At 33.1% G+C, this 23,792-nt stretch overlaps 1 protein-coding gene across 2 annotated transcripts; it reads right to left on the minus strand.

Moving 5' to 3' along the window:
* Positions 1-6,391: 6,391 nt before the first annotated feature.
* On the minus strand, positions 6,392-20,124 carry LOC133180716 (uncharacterized). Of its 2 annotated transcripts, none has more exons than XM_061315187.1 (2): positions 18,657-20,124; positions 6,392-6,634 (listed from the first exon to the last, which is right to left on the minus strand). In XM_061315187.1, exons 1-2 carry the CDS (start codon positions 20,107-20,109, stop codon positions 6,426-6,428), a joined length of 1,662 nt encoding a protein of 553 aa, XP_061171171.1. In that variant the 5' UTR covers positions 20,110-20,124; the 3' UTR covers positions 6,392-6,425. The 2 variants fall into 2 exon arrangements, with proteins under 2 accessions (XP_061171171.1, XP_061171172.1); XM_061315188.1 differs by having other exon boundaries at positions 6,392-6,764; positions 18,454-20,109.
* Between the last annotated feature and the right edge of the window lie 3,668 nt (positions 20,125-23,792).

Raw genomic sequence — 23,792 nt, forward strand, 5'->3', positions numbered from 1 at the left:
TGTTTTTAAAATACAGTTTAAAATAAATTTTCTCAGAATCTTAATACTGAATTACAACTTACATATTTTGCAACTTGAATAAAAACTTTTATTAGAATATGAAATGTATTTGTATATAAAGCAAAAGTCAGTATGACTTCAACGTGATTTCAACCAAATATCAACATTTGTACAACCAAAAAATTTCAACCAAATGTCAACCTAATTTCAACAAATGTTCAACCTTCAAAATTCGAAACTCTCGGATTTCATTCTTGGTAAATGTAAAGCTCTGAGACAAACCGAGCGACACTACGTCACGTGACATACTTTCGTTTTCTGCAGAAGCCAAGGAGTTGTCGATTTTGGATGTTTACGCGAGAAATTGACTAAGACTGTAAATGTAGACGAACAAAGATTAAAACCGCAAGTAAGACCTTCAAGAAAAAACATTTATTAAGGGATATGAACTGGCTTGTATGTCTAGTTTAACAATTTAAGCGAGAAAATAGCCGATGAAGCGAGGTGGTATCCAAAATGGCGTCCTCCCTTGTGTTTTTTTTCTCCGAGGTACTAATTTTCTAACTGATTTATTTTCTCTACACAAGCCCCTGTGGCCCAGGCGTTGCTTTAAGAGCTCTTAGTGACAAGCAGCGCTTCGCGCCTCTCGCTGGACTCGCTATTATTGTGCGTATCTTGAGACAGTCTATACGAATTAAAAGTGTCATCAAATATCCCCTAACGGTCGAACCGTCAATATATTATGACAAAACGCAAATACAAAGTTAGGACACCGATTTACCGAAGCGACTCTATCGAAGCGACCCGAATTTACCCGAGTTTAATCAACCGGAAGTGATCGAGTATGTCAACTCGTACATAAAATTTCAGGGTTTGAGGGTTGTAAAAACGCGATATTTTAAGAAATACTTCACCGATTAACTTGAAAATGAAAAGGGTTTGTCCTTTTACAATGCCACATAAGTATGTGGAGGCTGAGAATTGATATAGTGCAAGAATACGTTCTATTTCCATTAGTGAACTATTCAAAATTAGAGGCGCGTTTGGTCGTCTGACTGGGACAGCATGGCGTTGCGGATAATACTAAACATGCCAATCTCAATCCAATTTTAAATGTTAAATGTATCTGTCATTCCAATTAAAGAATAGAAGAACTAAAAGACAAATGTAAGAAAACGAGAACCTTAAATTTATCATCCATTAATAAAAAATACGACATTTCCGATGCATGCGTATTGTATTTAGATGTACCATACGATAAATAGATACATACGATCAACAATAGATATAAATTGATATCGCTGTCATTCCTACTCTTGATGTATATAATGTCCTCAACAACAAAATATTTCATTTGCATTTTCTTTGGAATTGTTCATCGACATTCAACATATTGTTTACATGTGTATGTTACATTTGTCCCAGAAATCCCGCGAGATTTGTACATTTTCCGACTTTTTCACAAAAGAGCGCACTAAGAAGTATAACTCTTCCATGGTGGAAATAGAACGTATTCTCTTTAAATCTTGCCCAGAACCTGTAACGGACACAATAACACACACACATTCGCACACTAGCGATGCTATATCCCCTCCGCAGCTAGTTGCGCGAGGGGATAATAAAAAAAAATTACAATGGAAAAGCTGAAGTCATCTCGTTTGTCATACAATTTAGTTGTTAATTGGCACAAACAAAAAAAACACTTGGTATTGTCGACATGCTCTAGTTCATGAGCATGGATGGAATAGCCGAAGTAAAATGAATGCCTGCATTTTCTGATGCATGGTAATAATTTCGCACTTCTCAGTTTGGAACTGAATCAACCATTTTTGCTCCTACTCCTGTAGGTTGAGTAAATCCTCTTATAGACTAGCACAATTGTCTACCGGCTTAATATGTAACTAGACAAGACATTCATCCATGAATAGGCGAGCAATTGACTGGATACAGGCTTGCATGTGTAGCGCCGCACCGAGCGGTCTTACAACATCTTTCATGATTTCAATTTGCATGAATGAATTTAATTAATCCTTGTTCCTCACATTTTGAAAATAGACACCGAATTTCTAGTCTACAGTTTATTTACACAACACATCGCAAATAGAAACATTCAGGGAAAATAATTCACAGTATAAAATCCAAGTAAACACAATCAAATATACATGTAAATCCAAAACAAAGGCGAAGTTAATAATCCAAGTGCTAGCTAGCGTAAGTGGTCGTAAGTAAGTAACTATGAGATTGAGTAACTAACCAACTGAACTAAAATTCTGTCGCGCTATATATACTAAAGATCCGCTCCTGACGATCAGGAGTACATCATAAAATCCTTACGATCAGGAGTCAATACACAGTTAATGGTCATTATGGGGTCAGCAGGGGGTGAGATAAGAGGGACGATTCATATACGGATAAGATTTATAGCCTATATGTAGATATAATGTGTGAACAATTAATTAATGAAGAATGATATTAATGAAGATAACATATTTTAAACCGTTACACATGTCGTTTTGATCACCAGGAAGAATAAGGGACGAGCATGATTATTCAGCGACATTTGTCAACTCTTTACCTCCTTAATAAAGACGGTGGAAACAAAGGTGGATAATTCAAATTTATTTCTTGTAACTAAAATACGAATTCAATGTTTTCAATAATTTTACATCAGAAAAAAAATGGATTTGCATTGTTGTTCTTTATTAAATTAACTTTGTTTTTGATATAAACAACATCATACTGCTGTTTTAATCTCTTCCGTGGTATCAATCCTCGCATGGTATCAACCCTCGCCTTCTGGCTCGGGCCGATACCAGTGCCGCGCTCTAAACAGTAGTATGCTATTCTATATTTAATGTAATGGCCTGTTTTAAAATTAAGTTATGCCCTGTGCATAATGAGAGTTTAATTGGAGTTAAATATAGGTTTCAGTAAATGAAATTTGAACATAGAGAATTTTGTGATTTTTTTTTTATTTATTTTACATAATTTAATTCTGGTTGTAACACACTTTTTGATTGGCTGAAAAATTAGTTTATACTGTATAACCTTGGTTGCCTACGTCACAATGACTTGCGTCAAAAACGTATCAATCCGGTTGACGTTACATTCAAATTTTGTACAATTTAATGTCATATTTGAGGTGAAATTGTCTTTTTTTCCTACACTTAATGATAGAAAATTAAATTATAAGGAAAGAATTTAATAGCTACCCAAGTTATACGGTATAATCTGGGTTGGAACAGTTTACGCTTTTTTATAATGCTTTGTATTAACAACATATGAACACTAAACCAAGTATTTAGAATTGAATTTAGATGCATCTATCAAGAGTCAGTTCAAGTAACATGCAATAGTTCAGTGATAAGTTTACTTATATTATTTTTGAGTTAAATAGGATTTTTTAAAATTAAATTGTTAATAAATCACAAAAAATGGCCAATGTACATACATTACCTCATATGTATTTCTGCTTCTGCACCATTCTTTATTGCAATATTTATTGCATGAACTTTATGTTAAGTAAAAATAAATGCACATTCAATCGATTGAACAGGGTACATGTATTAGTGTGCATCTCTTCATATAAAAAATCGGACTAGCCTCCCAAAAAGAGAATTCACTAAACTTGTAATTTTATTTTAGGTGGGGTTAGGATGTGGGTCGGTATTAAGGTCCTTTAACGGATGGGAGGGGGGAGCTAGCCTTTCAATGATAATTTTCATACTAAATTAATATTTAAAAAGTTTCGTAAAAAATGAGGAGGGGCAGCCGCCCCCTAGCCGACCCCCGATTTCATGTGCCAGCCATGGTTTTGGAGATACTGATGATCATTGAACGATTCTTCAATTCATATGTATATACATATCATTATAATTACAAAATAGCATGACTGTGTTTGGGACAACGTTTAATGTTTCCTGTCATCATTTTTTATCAGAAGATTAATTACACTTTAAGATCCAAATGGTTTATCACACCATCAGTTAATGCAAAGCCAATAAATATTAATCTTAAGTTTCTCAGACACTGCCGCATAGTATCATACACTGCCGCCTTGAGCATTTTTATTCATGAAATATGTGGAGATAACGAACGGTATTCGAGCTCAAAAGTGCATTAAACAGTACAAAATCAGAGCAGAGCAAACACGGACCTCTGAATGTTCAGAGGTGGGATCAGGTGCCATGGAGGATTGAGCATCCCATGCCGACCGGTCACACCCTTCGTGTGCTCCTTGTCACGATCGGAAAATAACGGTAAAAACTAGTGTGAAGGGGAATCGCTCTCAATTGTCTATTTTTCAAGTTACAAAAAGACAATTGAGTTATTCCTCTCTTCAACTATACTGTAGATAAATACGATGATTTAGCCACATGAGGAGTACATTTTTACAGAGGTCTAAAGTTGAGGTGAACATTGTACTTTAAGATTGGTTAAATCATCGTATTTAATAACAAAATACATCAATAATTGTTTTATTACATGAATTCAATGTTTAAATGTTTAAATGATACAAAATCATTAAGCAAGCCATACCATCTTTCTTGAAGTCTTGGCCAAACACAGTACAAAAAGCGGGGTTAAAATAAACAATATATAGTCATTTTTATGAATTTGAATTTTTAAATCTATTTTTGGTGCGATGGAGAAAAATGTCAAGACCATAGCATCGATTTCGAAAAGGGTTATTATATGGATGATATATGACAATTTAAATTAAAAAAAAAAACTTTAACAACCCCCCCCCCCCATCACAAAAAGTGAAATTCTCGAAATCGTCCAGAAAAAAGGGGGAACATTTTTTTTGTCTAAATGTAAAATTTACCCCCAAGTTTCTGATACAGTTTAGTAGGGAAAAAATCCCTCCGACATTGTTGGACCCACCCCTCCCCCATTTTAAGATGTGTAGTTTTGAGAGTACATTTTGGGGGTAGGGTTTTTTTTTTTTTTTTTTTTTTTTTTTTTTTTTAAAGGGCACACATCCTCACCTGATTCTATGTGCCTGCATGTTCACTTGAGTGTAAGTCGGGTGCAGGTGAAATAACTCTTCAGAACTAATTGTATTAATTTGGAAGTTAGCAATCTATATTTAGTTAAATGTAATAATAATAATAAAATTAATTTCTATTGTTATATCCTAAAAATTGTTTCCTATATAAATCTACATGAACAACAGTCTTACAATACATAAATTTTCCAATGTTTTACTAGAGATTAAAAAAATGATTTTGGAGAGTGAGATATTGGACATGTCGATGAGATATTGGACTGCAATGACGTTTTTTCACATTGTAGGCGGGATCAGCTATTTTATACCTTATCAATTAAATCAGACATGGAAACCAACACAATATACATGTATGTCAATAAAAAGTAAAAAAGTATTAGCAAAAAAAAAATAAAAAAAAATAAATAAATAAATAAATAAATAAAAAAAATAAAAAAATAAAATAAAATAAAAACATTGACAGTATTCTCGGGCAAAATGCGTTTGTCTATCCCTCAAACCAAACTGTTTGCCTAAGGCCTGAACAGTTTGGTTCTTGGTGGCTGATCAAACACAAGTTGTCCTTGAACCAAGTCAATAGACATATGCTATGGATTTCTGTATGTAGTATTCTATTTATCATATATTTAAAATACTTAATATGCGAGTTCACATAAAGTCATTGAAAAATGTTTCGTGCAGGCTTATGACTTTTTTCTTTAAAATGTAATAGCGCCAATTTTAGGTCTTTGAAAACAAATTAAGTCCACAAATGTTAGTAAAGAATTATTTTACATGTATATTTAAATAAAATCAAGTTAATTAACTTTTAAACTTTATACAAACGTTACTTCCAGTTTGATATGGATTTTTGCACGCCGGTCCGATACGTGATATGGATTTTCGGACCGGTCCTTGATATGGGATATTGTGACATCACCCGTGCCGCACAGTGCAGAATTGGTGTATTTATTACTAAGTATATGATGAATAAATGTATTATGTTCACCTGGAAGTTCCTGTAGTAATTTTTCTAATATGGTGGATCTCAGCCAATCAGAGAACTAGGAATTATTCAATCACAGCAAAAAACATTTTATAAACCAGCTTTGTTCATATTGAAAAGGTAATCCTGCCATAAAACACTTTTAGGTGAACAGTGTTTAATGTAATCTACAATGCTAAAATCTATATTTCCAAAATTGCTAATGATTGTTTTAATTATCAACATAAACTATACGTTCCAGACATTGATAGCAACTGTGTTTTTTACTAAAAATCAACATTGAATCATAGCATCATGTAAAGAACATGTATTTCACAAACTTTTCATTTAATTTTGTTTTATGAATCCTGAATCAGACATCATTGACTTTAACTCTCAGTGCAGAGCTAATTATCTAATTCACAATTATTTCTTGATATAATGCAATGTTTACATGTATTTGATTTTCTTCACTCTACCACTGTCACACTCAGTAACAAAGAGGTTGTCTCTGGTGTCTACACATAAACCCCATGGATCATGTAGGTCACAGTTATCAATGTAACGGAGGAACTGTCCGTCCTGATCTAGCATGTGGATACAGTTGTTGTCATAGTCTGCAGTCAGGATCTGACTCTGGCTGTCTGTTGTGATGCCGACTGGATCAAATAAACTCTTAGAGGGATGACCGAAGTATCTAAATCGACGTTGTCCTGCCTGATTGACCACCACTACTGCTCTGGCTCCATTGTCAGCCACACAGATATCAAGATTTCTGTTCTCAATGATGTATTTAATATAAAAAGATGAATAGAGAGGTTGACCTTTATTGTCAAACTGAATGGTTTGTTTCTCTCTAAAGCTAGAGTAACGAACAACCTTTGAATGTTCTTCATCATCACTGTTCATGGTAACCAGGAGGTCATCAGAGGAAGTACTACAGACATACCTAGGTATCCACCCCTGTAGCATGATCACTTCCTGTATCTGTTTATTTTTTACTATGTTAACAGTTCTTGTCTTAGGGTCAGTATAAAATAGTTCTCCACTCCTATTTACTGCTACGTCACATGGATCATTCCCTGACTTGGTTTGGATTGACTTCAGTAGTTTGCCCTGGAGGTTATAGAGTTTCATGATTTTGTTATTTCCACATACCCAGATTTCTTTATCACTGAAACAGGTAACATTGTAGATTATAAATTCAACCATAATGTCTATGGTGGCGATGAGCATTGGTTTATCAAGCAGTGGTTTGACTGGAGGACAGGATACGGCTTCTGGTGTCTCCATTGTATATCCAACTTTTTCCGTTGTAATGGATAATGCTGACATAGAACCAAACATCTGATTGAGCTGTTCTGTGTTGATCTGATGAGGAGAGAAACTTGGTAATGAAACATTGACTTCTGGAGGTAAATGTCTGAACTCTTCATTTCTGGATTTGTAGACAGAGGCTAAGGAGATATCATGGGATTTCAGAATTTTCTTCAGATCAATAATACTCTGTTTCACTTCTGCAGTAATTTTTGTGACATAATCTTCCTGTTTATTTAGAACAGTCAAGTGTTTAGTTTTCATCTCATCAATTTTAGATTTCTGTTTGTTAACAATTATGTCAATTTCTCTGTGCCAATCTTCTCCTTGTTTGGTGACAGCTGTTGTCAGTTTTCTGTAGTGTGTTTCCAAGTTGTATTTACTGGTTTTTATGCCTAATGCAAATTCTTCATATTTTGGGAAAATTCTAATCTCAAGTTCTTTTAATTCTTTTTCCATGTCTTTTATTTTGGAGCTGATTTTCTGTAAAACATCTGATAAATGATGTCCTTTATGTTTACCTGAGGAGATACAGGTAGTGCAGACAGGAATGTCACATTGCTCACAGTAAAGTTCACAATTCTTGGAATGCTTTGAGCATTTTGGGTAGTTAGGAGTTGAGGTTCTTTCTTTATATGGTACAACTCTATGTTTCTTGCTTGAATCAGAGAGATGCTCACCTACACAGACCTTACATAGGTTGACATGACAAAGCTCGCAAGACTTTGTACCACATGGGTCTCACAGAGGTCACACCTAAGGATGTCTTGAGCACTATACCGGGGGTGCATTATTGATGAGTTGGTCACAAGCTTAGGAGACACTGCAACGAAAATCAAGGAGTAACAGAGACATTATAAAAAAACTGATAAAACACTCATGAAATTAACACTGTAATTCACTGATACAAACAATTCTTGAAAAAATATTGTTTACAAAAGAAAGAATGGGAATAGATAGATTATGTTGTGGATATGTAAATTATTAGACACATCTATGACCCACGCAGCTCTGTTAAGGCTGCATAATGGGGCGGGGCCTAATTTATACCGGAAATGTCTACAGTGACATCACACAAATATTGCAATTCCTCACAACATGCAATAGAAAATGAAATGAAATAATTTGCGGTTCTGAACTGCATACGAGTGATAAACTACATCAAAACGTACCACTGCATTCATTTTTGTCGCTAGTTAAATCACACGCAGCAAGATATAAACAAGTCACTGATCGCAATGCACTTGTCATCATGGTAAAATTTGACGCATTTTATGTGCAGTGAGAGGCGGATCAAGTAATTTTTCCACAGTGAAAAACGCATTTTATTATTAAACAGAATATTATTTGCAAATCTTAGGTAGACCATTAATACAAATCTGAAACCTTTGTTTAGTGTCATTATTCAAAAATCATGTAGAGAATGTATTGAATTAATTCTACCGTGTTTTTGTGTACAGGGTGTGCATGTTTCACGCCGAGGTGCCTCATTAAATCGCCTTTTCTCAAGGGCATATACTTAATAGATCTTGAACATTTTTTGAATGTGCATAAAGGTAACATTCCTTAACTTGAAAAGTGTTGTTGCTTTCCTGAAATCGAGAGCATTACTAAATGAATAAATAAAATACATGGTAAAGGTCACACACATTTCGAGTACGGCCAAATAACTTGAAATTGAAACTAATAAAATGCGAATTCTATTTAAAGCAGCAGCACTTTTCATAAACTACAAGTTATATATATATAATTTATTACTGAAATTTTTAATTCTAATTAGGGTATGCCCTTGCGATATTGAAATTTGTTTATGACCTACGTACAGTACACATTACATGCATTTATCACGTGACTTTCAAATAACGTGACCAAACCAAATTCCGTACAGAGCGGGGTATACAATGCTATTTCAATTAAAATTAAAGTCATGTGATAATATAGTAGCTATACAAAAATAAATTCAGTTTAAAAAGGTATGTATTTATGCACATCTATATTCCGTTGATTTCTTCGTAGTACGCCTTAACAGTCCTGCGCAATTCTAAGTCCTAACTTCCTTTTTCAACCATTCAAACTTAATTAATTAAATTTTAAGTTCTTTGTTCGAACAATAATTAACTCATCTGCATAATAAAAAACAAAAATGGTACTTTATATCAAGGTAAAATAGCTTTATGTATCATTTCTCACCAGTAAATCTAACAACATGGCTCCTAGACAACAACAGCACTTTCTTATTCAATTATTTGTCCTGTCCTGTCCTCCAATCACGTGATTTAAATTCCAGTACTTGTTTATAGTATATAATGATCTCTGTTAAAATGTGGCACGTCAGGTCAAATTTCTGTTATTAAGTTGAGTGTGTAGATTTAAACAATTTCTTTTTCATAACCCATAATTTTTTTTGAAAGTCGTGAAAATTTTAATTTCTTTTGCAAAATCCTAAAAGTAGTGATGAATCATGTTAAGAGTTTGAAATAATTTAATTGTTTCAGATGAGGAGGGGATAAACCCCTTTTTTCTCAGTTAATGTCCCAAAACTGTTGCAAAAAGTAACAATCATTTCAAACTACCCAAGTGATACCAGTACATACCATGATGTTTTTCTATTTTCAAAACAGAACAACACAAATATTTTGAGTGGGATTTGATCATCTATCCATTTTCTGTGTAACCAGAAAAAACAAAGATTCTTGGTGAGAAAAAAGAAAGATTTTCATATTTAGCAAAACAAGTAACTATGTTAAATGTCAAGGAAATCAATCTTGTGACTAAAGCTTGACCTTTGACCTGCTGTTTTGAATAAACTGTAGTCTTAATGTTTTCTGAACAAGAACTATCTGCAGGATACATTTTTCTTATCTCAATTATATCTATTTCAAAGTACATATATAGGTTCTGTTGACTTTACATATATATGATACTTTCATAAGTCAAGGAAAAGTTTTTGTAATACTTATTTGAATTATTTCATGAAAGCAAATATAGGCTTTATTTGAAAATAGACTCCCCATTGTTGAAGATAAAATACTTTCACCACACTTTTGGTAGTATGTGATAAATTTATCATAAAATATGTATTATTTTGTACTAAATACTGAGTATGAAGCTTCTGATGCAGACTCTGACTTGGAAGAAATGGAATGCGAAGATTCCTATCCAGAAAAACCCAATAAGTTTAAATTAGTGACGAAGTGGGGAGAATAAAGGGGAGGATCTAATGCTGGTGGGTATTTGATCTAATCATAACTGCATTTTATTTTTTTTTGGACAATTAATCTACTTTTTTCCCTGATTAATCTTCATAGAGAATTACATTGTACATTTGTGTATGTGATGAAATTGGTATTTGTTTATATAGTTAATATAGTTAATATTATGTTTGGTTTTGTGTTTTCTTATGAGTTTTGTCGTTAGTTGTTTCCATAGTTTTGAGTGTGGGTATATAAGCTAAATTTAGAAAACTGGTTTGGCTAGAAGGAAAGAGACTCGTGGAAGTGAAAGAGGCGTTGTGCCACGTCACTATGAACGTTCTCATTTATGGTTAAATTCAGAAATTAGTCTGAAACCGGTAGCCGGGGAACGGTGAAATTCTGTGTGTGGTCATTTCTGTTTTTTTTCCAGCCGGAAAGCTAGTTTTTGTTATGATTTATAGGAGTTTATTACAATATGTCTCTATATTATTTGTTTTATATTAGGTAGTTTGGATATTTCTGTTGTTTAGTGGTCAGTATTCTAGAAAAGTCATTTCATTTTATTGCATAGGACATAGAGTATATCAGAGGCTAGAGGCTAAGAATTTGAGACGGTGATTGGTGCTTAAGTAAGTAACACTCAAACTTATAATACTTACTTATTTGATATAGCGTTTGGAAGGAAATGGAGCAAATGTCCAGGAAGAAGAGATTGATGATGAGGAAGGTGGGGAAGAAGCAGCAGAGGAGGAAGAGGAAGATGACAAAACGGCGATGAATCGCCAAATGCAGATGATCTTGGAGGATATTGATCAGACGATTATTATTTCCCGATCATGACAAGGAGCACACGGCGGGTGTGACCAGTCGGCAGGGGATGTGCACTAGCTCCTCCATGGCACCTGATCCCACCTCTGATGTCTTAGAGGTCCGTGTTTGCTCTGCTCTTATTTTGTATTGTTTAATGGACTTTTGAGCTCTAATACTGTTCGTTATCTCCACACATTTCACTTCACTCGGTGACTCTGGGGATTTTCTCAGATCTCAGTGATACTGGTGAAGCAAGGCCCATTGTTAGTGATGCTGATCAATCCGCTAACGAGGATGATGACGTGTTCCCAGGTGGAAATACACAGCAGGCTATTCTATAGAGTGTCAGGAATGTGCCCTCATCTAATTCTAACTCCAGTCAATCTACTAGAGTGGTCAATACACTAACTCCAGTCAATCCACTAGGGAGGTCAGTATACTAACTCCAGTCAGTCTCAGGGTTGGGGTCAATTACTTTGAAATGTAATTAAGAACCCTCTCTACACTGCACACTAAAGAGTTCTGATTCTATGGTATTTTTTTTGCAGTTAGAGTGATCTGCCCTTAGATATAATTTCTAAAAAATAGAAATTTATGGTATATTACTCAATTTGAAATCAATTCAATTATTCTTAACATTTTAAAAGGCCAAGGTAAATTAATTGAACATGTTATTTACATGTATTTTCTCTATGGAAGTAAACAACAGTGATTTCTATTCACTGATACTGTGTTGTGTTAGAACATTTTTCCTGGGGGGTAAATGTCAGGAACCATACAGTGAAAATTATATAGAAAAGCTCAATATTAACACCTTTATATAATAAATTTTTCTCAATGTGCAAAAAATATTTTGCACTGGTGTAGAGAGGGTCCTTAAATACTTTCAAATACATTGAAATTTTTGTCAATTACTTGCAATTACAATCACATTGATTTTTACAAATGTAATTAATTACTCTCAATTACTTTGAAGAATGTAATTAAATACATTTCAATTACTTTTGTTTCACTTTAAAAAATCTTGTAAAACAAATACATGTTAATTTAAGGTAGGGGAATATTTAAAATAAATAATGTCAAGTGCCTGTTATGTTTGTGTGTTTCATCAACATAAAACCTAGTCCTACATGTACATTTATCGATTGACTGCCTTTATGAAATCTGATAAAAAACGAGTTTTCAAGAGTTTATGAATCAACCATAAAAAACGCGGGTATGTTAAGGCTACACCCAGAGATATTCTTTGCCTTTACAAAATGACGTCATAGTAAGCTGTATGACGTGAACTTTAGAAATAATGATTTCTTAATATCTATATTTAAAGTTCAATTTCAGGTCCAAGAAATGAATGGAATCATTCAAAACATAATATAAACTAAATCTTGTCGTTTTTTGGTGGTATAAATAGCTAATTATTTAGCATAGGGGTTAAATACCAAACACATGACGTCATAGCTATTGATCAAATATTTGCCGAGTGAAATTATAGGTGACGAGAATTCATGTAAACAAATATATGAACTGGGAGTTTTAAGGCATATACCGTGAATGTTATGTGTGATTCATAAGGAATTAAAGATTAAGAATCGGGTACGCTGATATATTCTTATCATGTTTTCTTATAATGAACACAGTCAGTGCTTTGAAATCCAGATCAGCCTTTCCTCTGTCGTTCTATAACAACAAAGATGCAAAAGTTCAACACTACTCCGCATACTCTGAAACATAATTTTTGTTTGTATCAAAAGCTTGTATTCTATAGTACTTGGAAAGTGCTGCTAGAATCGTGTGGTTAACATGAATTGATAATAATTCCTTGATCGTATGTATAACATGTAAAAATTTTGGTAAGGTTTCATGAGAAACTTTGGAATATTTTTTTCTGTGTCGGGAGAGTAGGATTCTAGCAGCACTTTTCATGGCCCAGTGATGTTTTTACATAATTTTTTTCACTAAAAGAAATGAATTATCTCCGGGGTAGTGTTGAACTTTTCACTTTTTCATTAAGGCAGTTTTTCTATTTATAGACGTCACGTGATGACGTCGTAGTGGAGTGCTTCTTTTAGCCTAAGACTCAATGACATCTATACAATGGATAATAATAGTAAGTGTTTTATCTATTGCTTTTCCGATTTATCAATGTTACATTTTACGAAAAAAGTCTAAATTCGCCGAAATATGATCTGGGTACTGCCTTAACATACCTGCGTACTTCCCAAATTATTTCAGCTACAGGTAGTAGGCGAGCTAAACACTTTAAATTGCAAATGTAGACAATTTTCAAACAATAAATAACAATTGTTTTATGTAATAACCATTTCAGATACCAAAATGCATATATGTATATAAAGATCTGTTTAAATAATGATTCAATATATATTTCTTCTCTGAAGTTTATAAATAGTAGAGCATTCTTAATGGTATTCAATAAATCACTAACTTTGAATTTAAACAAAGCATGGTGTAAAAAAAAATTATAAAACTTTGGAGGGTTGTTTTTATAGCAATTTACAGGTGGAAGTTGAAATCCATGAGTAGCTAGACAGTTATGCATATTTTCTAAATGTCATTCTCTGGGCATGAACACATTAATGGCTTACAAATTCAGTCAAAGATTAAAAGTGGCATAGAAAAGTTAAACAATTTATTTAACTAAAGGCAGGTCTTAATGACACATTAAATTATCTTCTATTCTTTTTGATGATCATGCAAAAAAAAATTGAAATGTTTTCATACCTTTACCTATGAGATGTAGAACAAAATTGTTGATAAACATGAAATCAGTATTAATGCTTTATGTGCCTTATGATTATAAAACAAACTAATATTTTTATAAACAAGCCAATATATCAAATTCATTAATCAAGATATAAAAAAGAAAGATTTTGAAAAAAAAAAAACATCAAAAAAAAAAAAAAAAAACAGAAGGGCTTCTTTGAGTTAAATAACTGTAAAATGTGACTGTGTTGGAAATATTTTCCTATTGAATACACATAATATGTATTATGTTCAGTAATTGCACTGTAATTGAAAAGTAATTGAAATTACAGGGTATTTTTTATCAATGTTATTAATTATTTTTAATTACAAGTAATTGAAAAATTGGTCAATTACAAATTACCTCCAATTACTTTGAAAAATGTAATTACCGGTAATTACACTCAATTACAATTTCTTTTTTTTTTTCAATTACCCCATCCCTGGTCAATCTACTAGAGAGGTCAGTATACTCATCTAACTCTAACTCCATTCCATCCACCAGAGAGGTTAAAAGAAGCAAACAGTGAAGTCCTTTCTTATATTGCAAAGAAAGTAATGAAAATTTGTCGTAACACAGACAGAAGTGAATTAAACTCAATAACATTAACCTCTCAATTACATTTATGTGTAGGAGGCTAAGACTGAATCGCTTTGTAAAATGGACTTAATGAAACACATTTTTCAGGAGGTTGATGATCGCTTTGCTACAAAAGGAAGGGGTGGTGCAAGGGAAAAAAAACGTGTTCAACATGGGAATTCGTTTGGATCTGATTCTAATTTACAATATCCACTCCAAGTGAATCGTTGCGATCATCCATAAGTTCTCTTTCTGCAGACATTGAAGTGTTGGAGAATGACGCTAAGTCCCCAGACAGAGATTTGCCGTTTGAAGAAAATCTTATCAAATGCAGCATAAACGAAAATTTATGACAAAGTATATTTTCCTCAAATAAAGGAAATTAATTTCCTTAATAACAGAAAAAAGACCATCAAAGAATTATATTATGAATTTGAAATAATTCAGACTCCTACTGCTAATATTTTAGTGTTCTTTATTGGATGCCTATCAACCTCAATTTTATGGAATCAGCTATTTGATTCTCTCAAAAGCTGTAATTCTCTCACATCTTTTAAATCAACATATTTGCAGCATTATAATTCTAACAAGTGATATTAATGTTTTGAACCACCTTATCTTTTAGCGCAGAGAACAAATATTATACTCATATCAATTAATATGATATTATGTAAATATGATTCCCTTTTTCTCATTTATCTGTCCTTGATTATGTTTTATACAGTACCAAAACGTTAACTAACGTTTGTTACTAATTTTTCTATACTGTCTAAATAAAGAATTTATTATTGTTTCCCAAAATAAGCGCTCTCTGGGCGTTTGCGACATCAAGCTAAGAGACACAAAATGTAAAGAAACATTAGACCTCTAAGCCATGATTATTGCTGATTTTGTGACGATTAGGTTTATGCTCCAATAAAGGACTCGATTTATGCTCCTAAAAAAGGACTCGTCACTGCATGCTGAGTTTCAATCTTTATTGTTGAATTCAAAATTATTACATGAAACTCGCTAAAACTCTACTCTAAAAACTAAAACCCTCAGACACACATCAAATCTCCCCCCCCCCCCAACTCCTCCACATTTCTATAAAACTGAACAGCAATACAAAAGGAAAAGGGTTGACATAAATTTAAGGTAGAATTCTTACGACAGGAAATACTCAACCTTTTATCTTTACGCTGAATGTAAAACTTACAATACTGGCATTGAAACTGTGGCACAGGAAGGGGAGAGATGTCAAATTGATAAAAATAACACAAATGCTGATAAAGTAAAAGTAAAATATACAAATTCAATAATTGACATTACCCTCGGCTCAATGAAAAATGTTTTCACTACATTTTTCTAGAGTAAGTACATTGCTAAAATGGGAAAAGAAACAATTATTAAATAAAGACAAGAATAGCAAATTTTTGTACAATGCCATCGAAGGGTACCATGATTCAGTAACATTTAGTGTTGTGCAATGATATCGATATTCAAGTATATTGCAATTCGTTGACAAAAAAAATGTATTGCAATACATTTTTTCAGTACCAGTATACCGGCAAAATGTTTGGGCTTGGTAGTTCTAAAGTGAAATATGAAATTTAAAATGTCAGAAAGGTTTTCAATCGTGCTACCCATAAGGTTGCTGTTGTATTGTTACACTTCGTTGCAAAACTGTGGTGAAATCAACAAGAAGTTTTTAAAATTGTTACAATATAATTATAAAAGTTTTATACACTCTGCTTATAAATGGAGGTTAATGAAATAAGGAAAGATTATTTTAACTGTATTTAAAATATTGCATGCATATCGCAATACAGCTAAAAATATCTCAGTGTATTGCAGTATAAAATTCCTAGCCGATAACCATCCCTAGTAACATTGAAATCAAGTCCAATAAACAACTCATAATAACAACCAGCATTAAAGATTTTTGTAAAATAAAATATAAAACAATGTCATTCCCTCATTATTTTACTATTGTGTAGGTGATTCATCTAATTATTAAATAAGGAAAGTGAAAATATTAAAATATGTAGTCCGACTTCGAAATTGTTATTGATTATAAAACTGGGAATTAACATGTTTTTCTTAAACAAAAGAAAAAGTGAAATGATATAAATATAATAAAAATATAAAGTGTAAAACTAACATTATTCATTCCACATATCTGTGTAAACGCAGAAAACTGATTTCATTTGTTTACTCTAAAACAACAAATATGAAACCCTTTCGTGGTTTTCAATGTACACTGGAAGAAAAACAAGATGTGTTTGTGAAACACTGATGCCCCCGTATGGCAGTTAATGACAAAGGTTAAAGTTTCTCAAATGCAAGTCAAACTCCAAGGTCAAAAATTTTGTTACCAAGAGAAAAGGCTTGTGTTGATGGATATGTAAATATGAAAGCCCAAGCACCAACCATTCAAACGTTATGGTCAAGGTGAAAGTTTTTTCAAAAGTAGGTCAAACTCCAAGGTCAAGGTCAAAAGGTTAAAATTGTTGGTATCTTAAGGAAGGTCTTGTCACAAGGAATATACCTGTGAAGTTTGAGAGTCCTGGTGCTAACTGTTCAAAAGTTATGGCCAATGATAAATTTTCTAAGAATGGGTCAAACTCTAAGGTCAAGAACAAAAAGGTAAAAATATTTACACCTATGGAAAAGTCTTGTCATGATGAAAACACATGTGAAATATGAAAGCCCTAGCACCAACTCTTCAAAAGTTATGAGCAAGGATATAGTTGGGTAAAATTTTGCAAAAGTTGGTCAAAGTCCAAGGTCAAGAGGTCAAATATGTTAGTATCCAAATTAAGGTCTTGTCACAGGGAATACACATGTTAAATATGAAAGCCATAGCTCCAACCATTCAAAAGTTATGGGCAAGGTTTAAGTTTTTGCGGACAGACAGACAGACGGACGGACAGGGAAAAAACTATATTCCCCCGAATCTTCGATTACGGGAGCATTAAAATGTTTTTTTCAAATATAAAAAGAAAAAAAAATATGTATATTTGAATATACGGGGACAACAAGATAGGAATACAAAATGCTACCATACTACAATATATAATGATTACACGCCGTTTGACAAATAAAGGAATTTTTGTTTTCTTGACAATGTTCTTACAATCTGATGTTACATCATCAAAATCTATCTACTGTACTTATAATCAAATCACAACCATTTTACTCTATATTGTTCTTTTTCATTCACTTTTTTGATGATAATTTTCTCAATTTCATAAATCTGATCTTCATCTTTTTTTCATTTTGAGTCATATTGTCAGTTTGATCATTCTGATCTGGGATTTCATCATCTCCTAAAAAGACAGGGTCATGGCATCAATGTTGTCAGTAGGGGCTTCGTTTAATCGCAAGGTTTACCCTTCCCCTCTTTTAAAATGTTAATGTGAATTCCTTTCTTAATTGCCTTAACATCTGAGCAATTTCACACGAATCAGATTTTTTTCTGATATATACTTTCTACTTTGAAACGATCTCTTGAGTTCAATATTATGGCAGCAAATTCAAAGCCATTGGGGATTATACATAAGGAAAGAGGCGGCCACTTCGGAAAGGTATCAGTTATTATTTGTGATTTTTCATTACTTGCCTCCAGTAATGTGATGATGTATTTCTAGCACACGTTTGAAAAAAATTTAGAGATCACAGATATTGAGATATATAAGGAAATATCAACAACTTCTCATGCACTTGACAGCAGTGGATAAAATATACACTGACAATTTTTCCATATCTGTTTTTTTTTCTTCAAGTTAATATCTCCATCAGCAAAACTTCTTGCCATCATATACTACATTCATATGTATTTAATTTTCTTTATTTTACCACTGCCCCACTCAGCAACAAAGAGATTGTCTTTAGGGTCTACACATAAACCATATGGATGGAACACATCACAGTTATCAATATAACGAAGGAACTGACCGTCCTGATGTAGGACGTGGATACAATTTAGAAAAAAGTCAGCTGTGAGGATTTGACTCTGGCTGTCAGTTGTGATGCAACGTGGATCAAATGATCTCTTATTAGTAGAGGGATGACCAGTGTATCTAAATCGAAGATTTCCTGCGTAATTAACCACCACTACTGCTTTGGCTACACAATCAGCCACACAGATATCCAGGTTTCTGTTCTCACTGATGTATTTAAAAGAACCAGATGAATACAGAGGTATATTTTTACTATCAAACTGAATAGTTTGTTTCTCTATGGAGCCAGAGTAACGGACAACTTTTGATTGTGTAGAATCATCACTATCCATGGTAACCAGGAGGTCACCAGAGGAGGTACTACAGATGTTGCAAGGTTCCCATCCCTGTAACCTAATCACTTCCTGTATCTGTTCATTCTTCACCATGTTTATAGTTCTTGTTTCACGGTCAGTATAAACTAGATCTCCACTCCTCGTCACTGTAATGTCACCTGGTCTTTTTCCCGACTTGGTTTTGATTGACTTCAATAGTTTACCCTGGAGGTTGTAAAGTCTCATGACTTTGCCATACCTCATTGTCCAGACTTCTTCATCATTGAGACAGGCTAAACTGTATAGGTTGTCATACCCTGTGTCTATGGTGGTGATGAGCTCTGGTTCATCAAGCAGTGGTTTGACTGGTGGACAGGATACATCTTCTGGTGTCTTCATTGTGTAACCGTATTCTTCAGTTGTAATAGATAATGCTGACAGAGAGCCAAATATTTGATTGAGATGTTCCGTGTTGATCTTCTGAGGAGAAAAATTTGGTAATGAAACACTGACTTCTGGAGGTAAATGTCTGAACTCTGCATTTCTGGATTTGTATACAGAGGCTAAGAAGATATTATTGGATTCAAGAATTTTCTTCAGATCAAGAATGCTCTGGTTCAGATCTGAGGTCATTTGAGTGATTTCTTGTTCCTGTTTATTTAGAACAGCCAGGTGTTTTGTTTTCATCTCATCAATTTCAGATTTTTGTTTGTTGACAATGACGTTAATTTCTCTTTGCCAGTCTTCCCCTTGTTTGATGACAGCTGTTGTCAATTCCCCATAGTGTTTTTCCAGGTTGTCTTTCTTAGTTTTTATGCCTGATACAATTTCTTTATATTTTGGGTAAATTCTAACCTCAAGTTCTCTCAAGTCTGTTTCCATATCTTTTGTTTTGGAGCTGAGTTTTTGTAAAACATCTGATAAATAGTGTCCTTTATGGTTACCGGAGGAGATACATGTAGTACAGATAGGAATGTCACATTTGTCACAGTAAAGTTCACAATTATTCAAATGGCTTGGACATTTTGGATAGTTAGGGGTTGAGTTTTTTTCTGTATATGGTACGACTCTGTGTTTAATGGTTGAATCAGAGATATGCTCTCGTATACAAGCTGTACAGAAGCTAACTTGGCAAAGTTGACAATGACTCTGTACTACATGGTTCCTGCAAATGTCACATCGTAGGATGTCTTGAGCACAATACCGTGGGTCCATCACTGATGTTTTGGCTGCATGCTCATATGACACTGAATTAAGAAATAAAAGACATTTTCATACCACTGATTAAATATATGTATTCATGAAATGAACATTGTGACTTGATGCCAAAATTTAATACTGTCGGAGAACAAAGCAATAACAATTCACCAACTAGAAAGTTTGCTATTGCAAGCAATAGCGTATGTCGCTCCGAATTGGCTTTAATAGAAATGGTCTAAAAGTGTATTATTCTGTTTTTGTTTGTTTGTTTGTTTGTTTGTTGTTTTTTTTTTCTTTTAAGAAGCTTTTAAGAACACATGGTCCAGTTGCTGGGATTTGACTACCGACCCTTGGATTGTGAAGGATTTGTTGTGCGGAGATAATAGTTTTGACAGGCAGGATTGGTGATTAATAAAAATTTTGATTTCATCAAAAAACTTTTTTTGTTTTATTTCTGATTGATGAACATGAAATACATCAGAACACAGATGTTTATTCATGTAACTAACACTAACATATATGGAGAATTGGATTGTATTGAAGGAATGATATCGCTTATTTAATATATATTATGATCATGATGATAGCTGTGCAAGTTCATTTCATTTCTTAAAATAAGGTAGCAATGCTCAATAAATGTATAACTTGTATAATTATTTTGTAAAAAGAAAGAGATATCGTTATTTTATAATTTCATAAAGTATTATCTGTTAATTGGATTTTAAAATAGATTGCATCATGTCATGAAATTGACATTAGAAATCAAATGGAAATTTGAATTTTTGTTTCTAGATAAAATATTTCATTTTTTCATCACTAAAACAATACCCAACCCATTAGCTAAGCTTGGAAAACCATCAACTCGTATCAGTCCTTTCAGTACTTTGATAAAAAGAAACATCTGATGGCATACAATGGTCACGTGACTGCGGCTTTTCTTAAATCATTTGTTCCTTACCTGGCGTCAGCGACAAACCTTGAAAAAATAAAATATCCCATGCACAACTAGGGTTGGTGATTTTTATTTCTGTAAAGTTTCATGAAGATTTTGAAAGCCATCTACGAGAACGCTCGAGTACAAAACTAAGGTGAACCAAACTACGACTTCGTTCCGGTGGCTGAAGCGATGGGCATGCTCCAATTTTTTCGCGGAAAACAATTTGATCCAGTAGAAGGAATAAACCTTAAAAGTTTCCAAAAGTTTGCTTGCGTAGTTACTGAGAAAAATAGAAATTAAAAAATTTTCACTTTTCGTTTGTTTCCATGACAACGGTAGTAATTTAGAAAATATGAATGTTGTTTGCACACCTAGAGTTTCTAATTATAATTTCTGTAAAGTTTCATCAAGATTGTCCAAGCCACCTCTGAGAACATCGCACGACTACAATTACTGATCATCATTTCCATAAAGTTTCATGATGAATGTTAAGGGACCAGAGAGAACACTCCCGGACAAAATTCCTCACTTTTCGTACATTTCCATGGCAACGGTAGCCATTTTGAAACTGAAAGTCTTCACTGCACAAGTACCGCTAGTGATCTTCTTTTGTGGAAAGTTTCAGGAAGATTGTCCCAGTCATCTGCGAGAAAATCCCCTGACACAGTTTTTAGGCGTACAATAGCAACATGTCGCCCGACTTCGTTCGGGGCGACATAATTAGGTGTAGTATACTCTCTCTCTCTCTCTCTCTCTCTCTCTCTCTCTCTCTCTCTCTCTGTGTGTGTGTGGTGGGGATAATGCCCTTATAAGATTGAATTATTTTTTTAAAAATATTTTTATTATTAAGTTTCACACATATTTCATACATATTTCAAATGTTAATTGTAAATCTTTACAAAATGCACACAGTATGTATATGGCGTATATGAATTTCCATTTTTTAGACTTGCTTTCTAAAAACCTATATATCTCATATTATATGCCTGTTTTAAAATATGTTTATAAATATGATGTCAAATATTTATTTAATGATTGAACTAAGAAAGACATGTTTCAAATACTGAATGCTTTACAAAATATCGTTTTTAATTCGGTAAGAAGTATATTCAGGGTTCTCCATAGGCCGTTTAACGTGGCGGCCCCGCCACAGTTAAATTCTCTAGCGCCACAGTTAAAAAAAACAGCGCCACAGTTCCGCCACAGTTAAAATATTAGCGCCATAGTAAGATCGTCGTTGTCAGTAAGATGAATATCTAAATTTATTAATCATATAAACTTCTAAATTATGTACCGTAAAGGCGTTTTTCAGTTTCTAATGCTAAACTGTTAATGTGCTCTAATTAGGATCCACTGTTTGGTTTTTACAATTAATTATCTTCCAGACCTCGCTAGATACATGAATGAAAAGCGACAAGCCATTTTTTTCACACTTCACGATAATTACATGTACAACTGAATTTTAAAATACCAATTAATTCATTGCCTTAATAGTTTTACAGATAACTACATGTAAGTTTCTAAAATTGCATTGACACTACGAGTCAAAACATAGTACTTGTATCGATCGTAAATATTCATGTATTTTTGTAATGTTGAAAAATTAACAAATAATGAATACATCCACCAAAATATAATTTGATGACCATAAACTCTTTTTTAATTCACAAGTTTTCACATGTAAGATACTTCATACTAATAATTGCAAGTATAAAGACTAGATGTAAACATGACTGGTGACCTACCAGAATTTCGTCTGAACTTTAATGAACACGGCAGGTAAACAATATTATTTTTTAAATTAGGGTTAAATGCTAGAAAGTTGTAATTACTGGTGCTATTACGTGTATTTTCAGATTCTATAAGCTAATATTTGTTTATTTATAAGTACGTATGCGTTTGGAAGGGGGGGGGGTCTTTTGTCACAGTTATACATATACATTAATAAATTTGTGTATTAAACTATGGATTCATAGGGGCAGTGTGTTTTTTTTTCAATTTATTTCGTGGTTCCTTCGCAGATTCGGTCGCGAAATGACCGCGAATTTAGCACTTCGTGTAAGTCTTGCGCCAGAGTTAAATCTGAAATGATGGAGAACCCTGATATTATAAATAAAGTAAACAAATTCTAAATTTGGCACCAAAAAAAAAAAAAAAGAAAAAAGAAAAAAAACACGAAAAGAAAAGGCAATTCATCATATATATATATATATATATATATATATATATATATATATATATATATATATATATATATATAAATATAAATATATATATATATATATATATATATATATATATATATATATATATATATATATATATATATAACAATTATTCGCAAATGTCACATTCAGAACTCTAGTCGGCGACTAATTTAGTCATCATGGCGCAAAAAAATCTGACAACAGTTCGCTAAATTCAGCATTTAAATTCACTTGGCGACCGACAAATTTTTGTTTGAATATCACTTCATTTTACACATCAAAACAAATAATAATGTATCATTAACCCAACAACAGATCCTATTAAATTGGATTATTAGCACATCGATTCATAGTTTCGAAGGAAAAAAAACCATTTGAAATTTTTGGAGTCATTGTAGGCCAAACAACGCCCGTATACAGAATTCTACTACGATTATTGCCGAGATCAAAGAAATGCCGCGGACATTATTCTCCAATAAATCACGAAGTCATCAAAAAATTATCAGATCAGAAACACATGTCAAATCTGTTCAGTTGAAATAAATATTTTACTG

This window comes from Saccostrea echinata, unplaced genomic scaffold (assembly GCF_033153115.1).
Source record: "Saccostrea echinata isolate AGI-Se365-2 ecotype Australia unplaced genomic scaffold, CSIRO_AGI_Sech_v1 ptg000007l, whole genome shotgun sequence".
NCBI lineage: Eukaryota > Metazoa > Mollusca > Bivalvia > Ostreida > Ostreidae > Saccostrea > Saccostrea echinata.

Coding starts and splice junctions, on each gene's coding strand:
- LOC133180716 (XM_061315188.1), bottom strand. CDS start 20,109: ATGGACCCACGGTATTGTGCTCAAGACATCCTACGATGTGACATTTGC. Junction 6,765..18,453: donor AAATAAAGAAAATTAAATAC/ATATGAATGTAG, acceptor TATATTAAATAC/ATCATTGAGAACAGAAATCT.